The sequence below is a fragment of the Eucalyptus grandis genome, chromosome 6 (genome assembly GCF_016545825.1).
Source record: "Eucalyptus grandis isolate ANBG69807.140 chromosome 6, ASM1654582v1, whole genome shotgun sequence".
NCBI classification, from domain to species: Eukaryota; Viridiplantae; Streptophyta; class Magnoliopsida; order Myrtales; family Myrtaceae; genus Eucalyptus; species Eucalyptus grandis.
Genome location: NC_052617.1, coordinates 54,439,168 through 54,455,522, shown reverse-complemented (window position 1 = coordinate 54,455,522; position 16,355 = coordinate 54,439,168). Strand labels below are relative to the sequence as shown.

General features: G+C 41.2%; 2 protein-coding genes across 3 annotated transcripts; one reads left to right on the top strand and one right to left on the bottom strand.

Moving 5' to 3' along the window:
• Positions 1 to 1,231: 1,231 nt before the first annotated feature.
• Positions 1,232 to 8,663, bottom strand: LOC104450833 (protein S-acyltransferase 8). Its single transcript, XM_010065536.3, has 5 exons — positions 8,293 to 8,663; positions 4,087 to 4,272; positions 3,279 to 3,584; positions 2,915 to 3,148; positions 1,232 to 2,089 (listed from the first exon to the last, which is right to left on the bottom strand). The coding sequence occupies exons 1-5, from the start codon at positions 8,329 to 8,331 to the stop codon at positions 1,583 to 1,585; spliced, it is 1,272 nt and encodes a 423-aa protein (XP_010063838.1). The 5' UTR covers positions 8,332 to 8,663; the 3' UTR covers positions 1,232 to 1,582.
• Positions 8,664 to 12,984: 4,321 nt separating this feature from the next.
• Positions 12,985 to 15,982, top strand: LOC104450832 (phytosulfokine receptor 2). Of its 2 annotated transcripts, none has more exons than XM_039314796.1 (2): positions 12,985 to 14,441; positions 15,778 to 15,982. In XM_039314796.1, the coding sequence occupies exon 1, from the start codon at positions 13,284 to 13,286 to the stop codon at positions 14,418 to 14,420; it is 1,137 nt and encodes a 378-aa protein (XP_039170730.1). In that variant the 5' UTR covers positions 12,985 to 13,283; the 3' UTR covers positions 14,421 to 14,441; positions 15,778 to 15,982. The 2 variants fall into 2 exon arrangements, with proteins under 2 accessions (XP_039170730.1, XP_039170729.1); XM_039314795.1 differs by lacking the exon at positions 15,778 to 15,982 and adding an exon at positions 14,688 to 14,999.
• Positions 15,983 to 16,355: the final 373 nt, after the last annotated feature.

The window sequence follows — 16,355 nt, the reverse complement described above, 5'->3', positions numbered from 1 at the left end:
ATGACCACAACCTAACAACAGCAAAGAAAGATTTGTCTATTTGTGGATGATAATTGGGTCTTAAGCATCTAGAACTAGGTGTTAAATTATGTTTGATGGTACCTATTTTAACTTAAACTGTGACCAATACAACAAGCCTGTCATGTTTCAGCATCCGGCACTCCCGTTGGACTCGGTAGCTAAAACAAAGCTGAACACGATAAGATTGGATTGGTTAAGAAATTCCTCAGATTATTCACATCCGTTCAAAGATACCAGATACAAGGGTGATGTTTCATTTCCGTGTATCCTTTTAGAGAGGTGCAAGGTACCTGAAAACCGAGAATGAGATCCAAGAAAGCTCACACTTTTTCCATTTTTAGGCTAAATTAATGCACAAACTAGGCCCAAACCGAACGAGCCAGAGTCTTCATCATCTCTAGTTACAGACTGTCTTTTCCGCTCAATCAAAGGTGTAATATCAACGCATCCTGTTGATCCATCTTTGAGTTGATTCATTGAAAAAGCGACAGCCGATCGATATTACGCATGCCATGAATCAGATTTCAGATGTACTTTAAAGATAGCGCCTCTACATTTTCCTGGGTTAGTGTATAGGAGAAACAATTTCATTATAACACTTGCGTATGTAACTTCATTAATGTACGATATGTGAAGGAGCGAAAATCTTCAATGGTGTAGTACCAAATCCTCAAATCTATAAGCTTGTATAGCTCCAACGTTAATGGGAAGGGAGCAAATGATCAAGGGATGAACCCGAAGCTATGAACCGCTTATACACTAAAGAAACATATAAAATCTGTAAGCCTCATGGAACGAATAAGCTTTCTCGGAATTGCCCCAACAATTCCAGGTTTTTGCTATAACGCCTGGCCACGTTCAACATGTTATCGCACTATTGCCGAATATCAAAGCAAGACCTAAAAGTGAACATGGTGATACCAATTCTTCGAGGAATTCCAACCAAAGCTGCAATCACCGACTAAAGAGATCAAGAAGCAACATTCAGTGTATGAAGCGATTTGCTTCTGCAACCTTTCCATCATATGATCGCGAGTGTGGATCGGGAAAATACTCATTTGAGGTCGTGCAAAGACAAATTTGAACATTCCAAAGTTGATCCCTGCTAATAAGCAATGCAAGTCAAAAGATGGCCTTTGAGTTCTAACATTTACCAAAACCATTGCCCAGCTTTTTATCTTCAACCAAGAGCGAGAGAGTGCAAGTCTAGTTTGGCATCGGACAAAAATGGAGAATGCAACTGAGCAGTCTGGACAGATAGAAAGCACAGATTTCAAGTGCCTAGAACACTGGTTATATACAGAAGCAATATAGCCAGCAATACAAATTTAATCTGCGGGGGCAGACAAATGTGCCAGGAGAAAGCAACAAATCGAGAAGACACTATTCAAACATTCCTATTGAACTGCTCAGAGGAAGATATATAGCACACAAAAAGAACTGAAACAAAAGGGAGCTAAATATCAGAATTCAGACCTGAAATGACTGCTCCAGAAAGATGCCAAATTTCAACTTGAGGTCAGAGTTTCATTTTGGTTTCAATCCAATCCTAGACACCCAATTACAAGCGTGTTTCGCTTGAGGGAGTGTAGCTTCTCTCCGCGAATGTGGAATTCACAAGGACATCAGGTGCAATTTCCCAACTCCCACTTCTCACATAACTTGAGTGCCGATTTTCAGATTTAATGGTTGGAGCTCGATGACCTGAAGCCATAGGGGAGTCCACCATCATACTATTTTCTGGAGTTCCATTGCTTCCTCTACTTTGAACATCTTGATCGAGTTCGATATTGCGACGCTGGGAGATTTTGAGAAGATCTTCACCAATGTCCAAATCATCATCCTCCACCTTTGGGCGTGGATTTGCGCCTAAATCTTCCATCTCTGATTCTGCTCCTCGTTCACTGGGTAAAACAGGTCTGTGCACCTCTTCTTGGACAAAAGCTCGGAAATTGTTCCTTGACGGCTTTACCTCCGTGCAGAAGACTTCAAGAAAATTACTGACGCACCCTCGATCATAGGCATTTAACCTGTTTTCTGATCTGTACCGGAAATTCTCATATGTTGTCTGGAAAATCAAGTGTTTTTTGATTAATCAGAAGAAAGCACTATTTAGAAGCTGAAATCATGTTCGCACGGGTATGAAGTTAGACATCTTAATTTACAAGCAAATGGCCAATAAATCCTTTTCAGAAACAGAGAAAGGCAGCCTTAAAGAGTTGCAACGAAAGATCAAAGGATGCATGGAAGTGCTCGTAAGAAAAGATTTGTCAGGGCCTTAATCGCAATGGAAAATATGCACCAAAGTCTCGTTCAGGCTAAAGATATTTAATACATCACATCAGCAAAAATATCGAATCCTTCCTAATATCGCGAATGATGGACTGCAGAAAACTTAGTTTTCTACACAGAAATTCACCATAAAACAAATCATAAAGGACACCCTAATTCTTCATTGAACCTTCAGACTTTCAAATTCCATAGCAGATAAACTATCCAATACTTCAAAAAGGAATGACTACTCAGCCCCTCTATGATTAAAAAATATGACAATACTAGAAGTTCTTTTCACGCTTCACTGATTTGCTAGTCTATTATAGTCACATTCAAACAAAAGACATTACTTCAGGGTATTTTTTGGTATAACAAAACCAAGAAAGTATACTATCCCAGCTATAGTGCTGGAAACCGAACAGCTTGTAACCAGAAATAAGACATAAGATGAGAGCAAACATAAGGAATAATGGTGAATGAAGAAATATTTAAAGAAAAATTTAACAGCACCAATTCAATCCAAGAGATGGAACTAAAGGAGCTAAGAAATAATGTGCAGAGAGAGCCAATTAAATGACATGATCCCTCTCAGATTGTATAAAAGGTGCATGGGACTTACTTGATTTGTCCCTATAAGATACAAATGGAAGCCCGTGAGTCCACCGACAAACCATAGAGAAATAAAACAGTAAGCCATAAGTATGACAGAGGCAGGTGACTCCTTCATTGCCTTCCAAACTGTACCGTGATGTTTATCCATCAGAACCTTAATGTAGAAAGCCGACATCGCAAAAACATAGATACACAGAAGAGTTGCTGAAGATACAAACATGAAGAAGAAACGGTAGTTGCGCTGCAGCAGTAAAAAGGCAACAATCAGTTAGGCAAGCATAATTTTAAAAAGTGTGACTGATTATCAGCATTAACCACAACCAAGAGGCATATGAAGAACATACAAAAGCCCCAAGTTCACAATAGCATACCAATCCAATGCATTGGCCCACCCAAGGGCAATGATGATCGAAACGCTCAACGCAGTTGTCACAGATAGAGCAATGAGAACAACGAGTAGGTCGATACAGCATGCACGTATCACAGTACTTCACTCTCACACTAACACCATTGACCTCAACATCTTTCGTGCGAGGAAACTGAAGGCTAGGCGTTTGTCTTCCCCCAATTTGAACCGATGCTGAGTGGTCAAAGTGAAATACTTCTTCCGGTGGATGTGCATTCCGGGGGACTATACCAGGATCCCGGGCTGAGGTAAGAAAAAGAAGCAGCAACACCTATCAAAATCAACTTTGCAATTACAATAAGAAATGTCTCAACTAACCATAATAGGCATAACAAAAATTTATGTAAAAAAAAATCTTAAGTACCAAGAAGAATTGAGAGACATAAAAGGATACAGAGGTGAACACACATTTTTTTTTTTTTGGTTGGATAATAGAGCCCATTCAGAGGGCCATTTTTCAATAGATGATGGAAACAAGAGGAAGGATGTCGTCATATTTTCTCCTTCCATAGCTATATAATCTACTCACAAACTGAACTACAGACATATAATTCATGATAAAAGAGAATCAAACGTCCAAGTATAATGATGGCCATCAACACTGCGTTTAAAGAAAGTAAAGTAGCCTCCCGACCCAGTAATTGGGCAGGAAACATCTTCAGAGTAATCTCGTTCTACACTCATGGTCTACATGGAACTATTGAAACAGTACAAAGCAATCAGATGGAATGGTTCTGTAATCTTAAGTGCCAGGTTCAGGCAGAGAGACTCACGTAGATTGTGAAGACAATTGCTACCACCAGCACTGCATATCCAGCATTGTGTGGAGAAAATTCATGGCGAAGATGCCTCGCAACAAATATGCAAAAGATGACTATTGGAGCTATAATAAGTGCTAATGTCACAAGTAATGACCTCGCATCTGGTCCAAATATCAACCTCCCACCAAGAATGAACCTCTGCATAACCCAGAAGAGAGGAAAACAGAAAAACACTAAATATCAATAGAAAAATTTTCCAAAGCAATAAAATAGCATGTTGCACGAGTACTATAAAGTCCAGCAACATCACAACTTAGCTCAAGAATGAAAGCTCGCACCTCAATCTAAAAACCTGGCTAGAGATAATTTAAAATATATATATATTCGCACAAGGAGGAAATGAATAACAAGGAGAAATATTTTAGTTGTAAAACTACATAAACCTGACATGCTGGTGCCAACTTTTAGGGAATAACAGGGGCATATGCCTGTGCCCACATGGGCAAAACTACTCCTTTTTTATCTTTCTTTTTTCTTTTTTCTTTTCCCTTTTGCAGACAGGAGACATGGCAGCTAAAAAACCTAAACATCGATTCTGTCCAAGTACCAGTGTAGAGATGCCTCCTCTAATTAGGAATCCTGCCCAAGATTTCATGCTTAACAGTCACCGCCAATGCACTCAATAAAATTTCTGCTGACTAATAACAGCTTGCATAATCGAACAATAACATGCACCTGATGATTAAAGCAGAAAGAATCATGGCCTTGGTGCCAATCAGCTACTTAGAGGGCTGAGACAACACTTACAACTACGAAGGCTAGTCAATGTCAATAAGTTGGTCCGATTCATAGGTGCTAAAGCAAATTACCAATGAACACAATTGAAACATCCCAAACATAAACTACATCTAAATATGTCAATATAAATCTTTCAATAGTCCCTCCCCCCTTTAGATCCACAAAGTTCCCATATTTTCGCCACTCAAACAGCAGCTCTAATAAAATAAGTTGCCAACATAGGGATAGTGAGTGCTGCTAAGCTTTTAGTCTGTTTAGTAATTGTAGTTGCTGCTTGCTGAGAAGGTGTTGCAACACTCCTATCAACTTAAATTCTTTATTGCTACATACATCGTGCCCCTTTTAACTAGCATCAGACTTCTGTCAAGGGGCTCTAAGAGAGTTTCTGTTCATAAGATTCTATGCACAAAAGCCCTTCTGCTTTAAGTTGCAAGAACAAACCAAGACAACCCAGGATTTGCCAGCAGATGCCATGTCTACTTCTCCAGTGAAAATCTGGATATTTTTGAGATAACATGGGTACTTCCTCAATATTTTGCAATTCTCACAGCCTACCCCCACCCCCATACACAAGGCAGGTGACTGCAAGCCCAGTAGTTTTATGAAAGATATGCACATGTCTTCTCCAAAAAGAGTCAAGAAAGAGAGAAGTACATATGCATGTGTGTACATAATTACTTGCCTTCTTTTTTCATCTTAGTTATAACATCTGTGGTCTTGATAAAATGCTAGGATTAGTCAGCCTCTCCACATAATCACAAGTCCCAAGTTCCACAAAACTCCATTCTAAGCAACAATTAGAGACAAAGGCGGCCTCACTAGGTGGTAGCTATATATAGACCTATCAAACCAGTGAGTCTGGTCTGGTTTGGGTCAAAATGCTTCAACCTAAACTAACCCATTTAACTTATTTTGACATATTTTCATGCAATACAAATCTAATGACTCATACCCACCCCGATCCATATTACTAAAACACTTCTAGGAAAATTCACACCCAAACTAAGGTGAAAGTACTTACCCAAAAAAAAAAAAAAAAAACTAAGGTGAAAGTACAAAGTAAGCGAGCGCGAGATCGAGGGAGATTCATAAAGATGGGTTGAGTCTTAATAAATTGTGAACCCATTTAACACCTATATTAAACCCATTTATGACCCTTAGAGTTGAGCCTAAACCCATTTATAACTCATTTACTAAGCATAACTAACCCATGTAACAATCTAGCCCATCAAATATGGGTTAAGAAATGCGTCTATAATCCATTTTGACAAGTTTAGTTATATGACTGTCAACAATGATGACCCACCAATTTTTGCACCAGAATAAAGTCCATAGCTGATCACAACTTCCTGTTGGCAATTGGTCAGACTTCATAGCAGTAACACTAGACATGGTTTTCCAGTCAAAAGTGTACCGATGTCCAGCATGGATGACTGGGGAAGGAGAAAAAAGACAAGCAAACCCTAGGAATTGCACAATAATTTTGAGAACTGCGTGAAGCTCACAAAGAGCTAGATTAATGCATATGCATGCCCCCCAAATATTTTCCGCTTATGTTATTTCTTTCCGGCATCAATGCAAATATCCATTGCTTATTATCAATTTGTAAAAGCACGTTTACTAGTTTGCACCCATAACCTCATCTTCCCATAATCTAAAGTCTAGAGGAAAAAGAAAACGCTGTTAAGTTTACAGAATACTTCATGACTTCACTAATTCTTTCTAGAAGACCCCCTTCAGAATCATGAAAAAGGTAACTCAGAATTTTTGGCTTTAGGCCAACTTTTAGTTCTTACCAATTACTCTCCCTCCTAAATTTTGAAAACGGGGAAAAAAAAAAAAGATTGTTAAATTTTGGATGATGATGCCTGTCTTAATGTAATTATAATTTTGAAAGGATTTTTGGAAGAGCAAACAATTTCCGAAGCTAAAGAAGCTTTGTTGATCGTAATGGCAAGGTCAGTCTGAATCGTTCCTTTTGTCCTTGTCCAATTTTTAACAGATAATTGAAAAACCACGCTTGTGTCAAGTGGCTTCAGAATCCCAAGTACTGCAAAATTACAGCTGACCACTTCCTCTATATCACATAGATTACAGACCACCAACAGCAAACCACCTGAGAACTCTCTAGACCTTGCCAATACACCTGTTATGCAGGAGCTTTTTTCATATTAATAGTTTGCTACTGGCACAAAGTAACTGCAGAACACTGATTAAAGGTCCCTGACAAACAAAAAGTGTTTGGTTCTGGTAAAATGGGCACACCTTCTCTAAGATCCGAGCAACTGGCATCCAACCATGTCTAGACTAAGGCTCCTAATCTAGAGTAGCTTAAGAAGAAAGGTCCAGAAATGCAGCTTTATTTAAGTTACCTGGGGCATTAGAAGAGGAGAAAGGAGTGGAAAAACACAGCGAGATAATAAAACAGATGTACACAGGAAATTGTTTCTGGGAAACCAGAAAGAAGCATTACAAATGCTTGAATCGAGTGCCAATCACCTTTTTCATTCTAAAACATGGTCCCAGCCTAGCTACACAAGAAATATTTGCAAGCTGTAATGTGCTGCTAAGAGACGATTCCTGAACCGTCAGCTTCAATATAACCAAAGACATTTGGGCAACTTATCCAAATACAAGTAAAATTTTAACAGCTATAGCAACAAAAGGTAACCTTTCCTAGCGCAATTCTACAAAACAGTCTGAGTGACTGGCTAGACCCAACATTGTCCATTATTAAGAGTAGGATTATGCTGTAATCCTGCCTCCTTCCTATGTAGGGTGACTGTAATAAATGTCAAGGAACATCCAGAGGCTAACTTAAAAAATGAAAGAAAAGGAATTTTACAATTACGGTGAATGATCCACAACCTCTCCACCATTTTCCGGTTACTCTCTTCATCCTCTCCATCCAGCAAAACCGTATCGGCACTACACCGGCATCGTCTCAATACCAATTCATCTACCGTAACAAGACACAGCCAGAAGCCAGAAGGGAACGAAGAACCAGGAATATCCGTCTCTTCCCCTTTCCTCCAATTCTCAGCTAAAACAGAACCCATCCCACTATCACTAAGACAAGTCACATCAGCACCTAGAGCTCCCCCACTGTTTCTCGGAGCAGCATCATCATCTCGAAAGCATTCAGCCACCCACAAAGCCAAAATCAAACACCACCCACCCCCCCGCCATTTCCCTCAAATACAAAAGAAAAGCAACATCAAGGACGCGAGCGCTCCCGCAACGAGCGGACTCGAAACGGCACGCGAAGACCTAATCCCTCCCCACCCAAAAAAAAAAGAAAAAATCCGCACGCGCCCAGAAAGGAAAGAGAACTCGCGCATCTCGACCTAATTGCGAGCACGGGGACAAGAACCCAAGAAGAAGCGAGCGAGGAGAGTCGGGAGAGCGCAGAGCACTCACGTTTTTAGCCTTCCAGGCTTCGTACACGCGCTTGGCCATGGAGGGGAAGAAAGGGATCACCGGCTCCGTCCAGGCACGACGCCTCCTCTAGGCCGGCGAGGGAGCGCAGATTCGGCGCCCGCCAGCGCTCATCCTCCGATTCCCAATTCGAATTCCAACGCCCCAATCCAAAGCGCCCCACTCCACACTGAAGCAGCCACACAGAGAAAAGAGAGAGAGAGAGAGGGAGGAGGTGATTCTTGGTTTTTCGGTGCGTGAGCTGGTGAGAGAGTTCTGGGATTTTGAAAAAGGGAAGGAGAGAGAAAGTGAAGGTGGTGCTCTGGAAATGGCAACAGACTGTGCTTCCCGAAATTTTCAAACGACATAAAAGGAGGAAATTAAAGTAAAATCCCTCCAGCTTATTACCACCTTTTTCATTTTCCCTGTGCCCCTGTGCCCCCCGCGCCCCCTAATTTATGATCACCTTTAACCGGGACGTGTCGAGGATCTTAGATAATCGGTTAAGATTACACCTCACCAAAATCCAGGAGTCTAAAAGCTCCGATGAGGATCACCCCCCTCCCCGCCTGTCAAGCAATTTTAGTTGATTGACATGATTGCGGGATTCCCTATTTTTATATGTCGCATCTCAATTATCTCAAATTTATACCATAGAATTTAGATGTGGCAATTTAAGGACGTACTAACATCTAGATAATAATTTTATTTTTGTCTTTTCCCCTTTTTAATATATGGTAATCCTCCCTCTCTTTATTAAAAAATGCCCATGAGGAATATTGGAGGGCATTGATTCAACCACTGAAATTAATTAAAAAGGATTGTACAAAATTCATCACATTATTTTAGTGGTCACCATAAAAAAAATGAAATGTTTCTCATTAAAAGAAAATGCATTCCTCTTCGTACGGCCCCTTGCGAATCATCCACCATAACAAATAATAAAATACGTTTAACTAACCAAGGTTTAATTTTGACCACGCCTTGATAAAAATAACATAAATGCCTTGATAATAGAAGTTTCTTTATTCGATTGGAATAATTATTCGTAATATTGATAGCGATAGCTTCTGCAAACTTTGGATGTTGCGATGTTCCAAGCATGCCACAAGTACGTAATCCCTTTACTTGTGGTTCAAGTTATGTTTATACGGGAAAAATACTGTTCCAAATGTAAATACGCTGCTCCACTCTAAATTTAGCAATAACTTCTCCAAATTTATGATTAACCTTTGTTGGGTATTCAATAAATGCTGGAAGCATTCTTCGAGGTTAAAAAAGAAAATAAAAAATCAAACTCAAACCCCATGAGCCGGCATCTAAAAAACTAGGAATCCAAGGACAGTTTGGAGGATATTCCATATTAGTCATCTAATTTATGTCGACTGTGCAATCAAATCCCTCGTCATTGCAATTTGCATGACGGAGTACCTCATCGTCCGTGATGCATAATTACATCCATCATCAACACGCTCGACCACGTTGATGTGAAAGGATGATGCTATAAGTGTTGCACAGATAGAAGATAAACAACATAAAGTTTCACAAAAGCAGAAAAAAGACCAAAGCAAGAATTTCAGATTACAATTGCACGTCTTTTTTAACTTCGAACCAGTTTGATTTCCGACCGACGTGGAATTTTGCGGCCAAGTCCTGTGCAATTTCCCAACATAATTTTTCTTTTTGGGGGTCCAAGAAACTTTACTCGATACCGAGGATAATTAGACATAAGATCCCATAAACTGCCATTAAAATCAAGCAAATTCAAAAGAGCTTTTGCGCTACCAATTCGGTGGAAGATTGTTTTCTTTACGGGCCTTAGCTAGCTACTCAAGCTTATACTCGATTCGCCTCTCTTTTCCGATGGGCTAGCGAAACTTTCGAGAGCTTGCCCTACAGCCCACGGGCCTCCACGACATGATATTGAGTGTTGGACTTGTGGATCAAGTTTTTTTGGGCTCGACTACTCCATGGGAGCTCCATTGCTTCCTCGACCTTGGGACATCTCGTGTTGCCCGATGGGCTTTGCGGCCCTTTTGGGAGTTTTGTTTACCGACTCTTGTTTGGGCCCAAAGTGACCTTTGAGCCCATACGCGGTAGCTAGTGGGCTACTGTTGCTTCGACTACTTTAGAAGTGACGACTCCTAATGCGACATGCTAACATAACTCGTAGGTCATGAGAAGTTTCGGTCGATTCAGATCGACGCTAACTGTGCTCGGGTCAGTTTCGTGCCGACCGGTGACCTGTGAGGCGTGATTAATGATCACGTCGTGTTCCGTTGGACTAACCAAACATGCAATCGATTCATACGACCCATTCAAACTAAAAAATTAGTGTGAACGTGATTGTTATGTAACCTGTTTATATATTATTATTTAAATACTTCTTTGTTCCATGTCATTTGTTTCTAAGATTTTAAATCGATGGTATTATATTGACCATGGATATTTTTCTTTTTCTTTTTTAAAGAAAAATTGATTTGATGATGCGGTGACAGTTATTACAATTTGTAAATAAATTTTACAACACATTGAGTTTGTTTTTTTGTCAAGCTCGTGTCGGTAGATGGTCATGCAACCATGTTAGACTTGTTAATATGTTGTTTGATCATATTATGTGGATCGCGCCATGTTAACACTCTTATCATTTCTCAAATCGTAGTCACATCAAATGAATTGATACAATTAAATAATTATATCACATTAAAATTGACTTATTCTATGGTATATCTTAATGGGAAAATGACACGACAATTCATGAATTTTGCCTCAATGTGTAATGTTCCCATGAACTTATAATTTATTCAATATGGTTCTCGAACTGCTAGTAAGTTTTTGAACTAGTCCATAGATTATCCGAAAATGTTTAATGTCGCTCTTTTGTTAATTCCAATTAATGAAATTTGCTCATGTGGCTTATAAAAAGTTACACAAGGATAATCCAAGTGAGAAATTCTTTTTAAAATCTAGTATAATAATTCGCACCATCAAATAATATCTAGTTTGTCATTGGAGCAAAATAAAGGATTACATTGAATATTTATCAATTATTAAGAGATTGCATCAAATAAATTAAAAAATCGGTAAATGTCATGAAAAATTTCAAAACCGATATACTTGTAACAATTTTACTTCAAATTATTTTTTTGACTACTAAAGGTGCACATGATAATAATTCTATTTTTCTTTGTTTTTCTATTTTTAGTTATTGAGAATATGTTTGAAATAAAAATCTGTTTGATAAAGCGCAATTTCATTTTTCTATTTCGAAACAAATATTTACTCAATAAATATATCTAGAATAGAAATGAAAAGTAAAATTATTCTAATTTTTTTATTTCTAGAACAAAAGTGAAAAATAAAGACTCTTTTCATTACTCTTTCTCACGGCTACCTGATTGCCCACTTGCCCCAACTTGCCCCAACTTGCTCCCCAACAAATCACTCGTTATCGGCCATTAGTAGCTTGACGTAGGCCGCCCGTTGTTGGTTGCCTATCATTCGTCCGCAAACCGCCTCCCATGGGCGGTCGCTAAACACTGGATGTGCACACGCGGGACGCCCACTACTAGACAACGAACATCTTACAACGGCCAGCCGCTGCCAAACGCCAATTGTTGGACATAGGTCGTTGGACATAGGTCGTTGGACGCCTATTACCGAACGTCGGCAACCTGCCTCTGATCGCCTGCAATCGCCTCCCACCATGGAGAGAGAAATTTCATAATTATCAAACAAATTTCTATTTCGAGAATATAAATTTTATATGATCATCAAGCGCTTATTTTTGCTCTGAAACTCATCTGGGGAATATTTATTTATAGATATAAATTGATTTTTAGAATAAAATTGTTATTATTCACGTCCTAAAAAACTTCAAACATTAATGACTATTTTACTCTCTATTACTTTCATTAAATTAGATTAATACAACAAAAAAAACTATCAATTGGGTAAAATCTTAAATCGATATACTCATTAACCGTTATTTAACTCAATAATAATGAAGGATAAATTTGTTATAGGTGTATCGATTTAAGATTTTGTTTAAGCTAAAATTATCACAAATGTACTTGTTTAGAGTTTTTCATGATATTAACTCTTAAAAAGTTTGGAAACAATTTTGCACACATCGACTCTCCACGATAAGAGCTTGGTCGACATTAACACTTACCCTGTCTCTTGGATGCTATATGGAAAAATGAGAAATTTTGCCATCGTTAGCCAAGGGTCAAATGTGTATAATCGCATTAAACATTTATCAATAGTTCATTAATCTCATTAAATAAAATTAAAAAGTTCAAAGATCCCGTAACGTGGTCAAATATTAACATCAACCCCGCAACGTGGTCAAATACTAACATCAACCCCATTTTACGGATGTCGTTTGAAAAACAAGAAACAAGAAATCCTGCTGGTGACTAGCAAAAGACGAACACTTTTTCAAAGGTAAACAGGTATGAACGTGTCGAACATTTATCAATAATCCACGGATGTTATAGAATAAATGAGAAAGTTCAGATACGAAGTAGCACGGTAAGACCCCGCAGCGCGGTCGAACGCTAACGTTGACCCTGCTTCCAGGATGCTGCCTGGAAAGCCGAAAGATCCTGCGGTCGCTAGCGAAGGACCAGCACTTTTTCAAAGGGCCAACACGCATTGCTGATGGAAACGAAATTGAGAAAAGGGAAAACAAAAGAAAAAAAAGACTGGGGAAGTTGCATTAGAGTCAACAATCAATCAAACGTACAGTACAAGTAGAGATGACCGTTGACTAGTTCATCCCAGTCCGACTGGAATGACTCATCTTCCATGAAGCAGCAGCAACCCCCGTTCACGGCGGCTCTCCTCCCTCTTCCTCTTCTTCTTCTTCCTCCTCCTCCTCCCCACCCCCACTCTCTCTCTCTATACTCAGTCCACTTCTCTCTCCTCCTCCTCCTCCTCAAACCCATTTCCGTAATCTAGCCATAGCTCCCGAATCCTCTCTCACTGTCATGAACGGTAACCTCCAGGCAGTCGTCGCCGCGGCCGCGAGCTTCGTCGGCGTCTCCCTCTTCTTCGTCCTCCTCGCCTACGCCTGCAGCCGCCGCCGCCGCAGGCTGGACCGCGCCCGCGAGGCCCGCAACCGGACCCGCTCGATCTCCAACCCGGATGAGGAGCTCGCCGCCACCGCCGTCGAGCAGAACGCCTCCTTCGACTCCAAGATCAAGATCACCATGGATGAGCTCCGCAAGGCCACCAAGAACTTCCACCCCAAGAAGATCATCGGCGACGGCGGCTTCGGCCTCGTCTACAAGGCCATCCTCGCCGACGGCGGCGGCGGCCGCACCGTCGCCATCAAGAAGCTCGAGCCCGACGCCTTCCAGGGGTTCCGCGAGTTCCAGGCCGAGATGGAGACCTTGGGTAAGCTTCAGCACCCCAACATCGTCAAGATTCTTGGCTACTGTATGTTGAATTCGGATAGGGTTTTGGTCTACGAGTTCATTGAGAAGGGGAGCCTCGACCAGTGGCTGTACGACACCATGTCGGAGAACAGCGAGCTTTCGTGGTCGAGGAACTCGGGCGAGAGGCTGCCCCTGCCCTGGGACACTAGGATGAAGATAATCAAGGGCGTGGCCAGTGGATTGGCGTATATGCACGGATTGCCGACGCCCATCATTCACAGAGACATCAAGGCGAGCAATGTGCTATTGGACGCGGATTTCGAGGCGCACATCGCGGATTTCGGGCTGGCGAGGACCATCGAGGCCTCGCAGTCCCACGTGTCCACGCAATTCGCCGGGACCATGGGGTATATGCCGCCGGAGTATAAGGAAGGGTTCACGGCGGCCACTGTGAAGGCCGATGTGTATAGCTTTGGTATTCTGATGCTGGAGATTGCGACCGGTCGGAGGCCCAATTTACCAGTGGTGGATAGGGGAAAGGAGGTCGGGCTGACCGTGTGGGCTCGGCACATGGTGGCTGAGAACCGGCAGATGGAGATGATCGATGCGGCCGTTTCCAGGGATAGCCTGGTGAAAGCTACGGTGGAGGAGTGCTTCAACATTGCGTGTGTGTGCACTAGCGAGCATTCGAGGGAGAGGCCAGTTATGAGCCAAGTTCTCGAGTTGTTGAAGTCTGCTTTTGGATAAAAACGGTGGAATTCGTCAAAGGTATGGTTTCTGCGCCAAAGCTGAATTACCCAGAAAGAGAAGGGAATCAAGGTTTAAGCTTGTTAGCCAGTAGTCTAGTTCTGAAGGCAATTAGAGGGTACTCTTGTTTGTTGCTTCCGATGAGAAAATGTGAATAGCTTTATTGAGTTGACTGAGGTCTGAAGCAGGAAATGACCTGCTGATGCACCTTCTTTAATTGTTAATAGATGTGACATTGACGATATGAAGTTATATCTATCTATATAGATTTCGTGGCTACTGCAAGACTCTGTCGATTGCACTGGATGCTGTTGTGAATCCGGATTTTTGCTGGAATGAAGGTCTCCTAATCGAGATTGATTGAAACAGAGAGAGTCTAGTTTCTTTGCTATTTTCACATTTTGATGCAAAGGATCATCTGGTTCTTATACATCGTGTGGATCTCATCTCCAATATGCGTCCCCCGAAACCTCCTCATTGAATCTTTTTTTGGAAACTAGAGACAGTCGATGCTGAACCAACTTTGTTGGTCCATCTATGATTCTGAAGCGAAAGACTGATTGAGTTTCGATTAGAGAATTTCGCTCTTCTGACTTTATAATACTAATTGTGAGGTCGTTGCATATATGTCCCTATCGATCCCATAAAGATGTGTGGTCACTCCATGTCGACAAGGTGCTTTGAATATAGAACAGCGACCCATCTCTTTGAAATCATGTGAAATGAATTCGAGTGACGGCGAAAATTGAAGCGTGCCTTTGTATGAATGATCCGATATAAGTGATGACAGTTCGATGGGGTTATGATATCTCGTGTAATTGCAAAACCCATGAACTTTTGTGTGAATATGATGCTGTTTGGTTTCTGTAAAACCTGCATTTTCCAGGAAACAGTCCTTGTTCATCGCTGCTAATCGCCGGCAGAGAAGTGTCAGAGGACCTGGTCATAGCATTAGAATTTAGATCTTCTGTGGAGACGCTTCTCCAGGTCGTACCAAGCAATGTAGACGCTTTTCAGTCTTGCCAGTCTTGCCGTCCCGGCAAATGGGTTTGAGACCTTCTTAAAGGATGGATGATGCCATCCAATCTTTGCTTGCTCCGAAAGCATGCGACCCAGATTTTACGTGCACCTACCTCATTTAAGAGTGCGCGTGACACCAAAACATGCATGTAGATCGATGTCCACCCTTTTGTCCATTTGAGTAAGGGTGAATGATTTCAAGTTTCAGATTCAAATTCCGTACAGATTTTATATGATATCTAGAATTTTCCTATTGGAAAAAAAAATCCTTACTTTTTTTTTTTTAACTTAGAATCTTTCGTGCATACTCTGAAACTTGAAATCTATTTTGTTGCAGGTTTCACGACGGTTCTAGATTCTACCTAGGTTCAACTTGTATTATTAATTGAACATTGCAGTGAATCGTTACTTTTAATTGACACCACTTGCTATTATAATCCACTTACCACAACTTATGGCCCGATTGATTCAACTTTGGGAGAAATGGCAAATGGCTTTGAGTGAATGGGCATTTTGTGAAGGCAAGTATGTTTGGAAACTCATCTTTTGTGTATATTTTGCAAAGCAACTTTAAGTGAAAAGAAAAAGGAAAAGAAGAAAAGAAAAGAAAAGGGAGGAGGAGATGCAGCTACATGAAGAGGGGAAAATCGTGGGGGAGCGGTTGGTGGCGGTGACGCTGGTGGTGGTGGTGGGAGGCAAGGCGGTGGTGGTGGTGGTGGCGGCGGTGGCGGTGGTGGGGGAGGTGGCTCGCCCTGAGGTCACCAACCTCGGGGCGACGCCGTGAGTCACATGACCTTAGGTGAGGCTTCCAATGGCTAGATTTGGCCCCTCGGCGGCTAGATCTAGCCGCCTGTGGTTGAGCATCGCCCACCGCAAAGCTTGGCCGAGCGCCACCCGGTGGTCATCGGGGCGGCG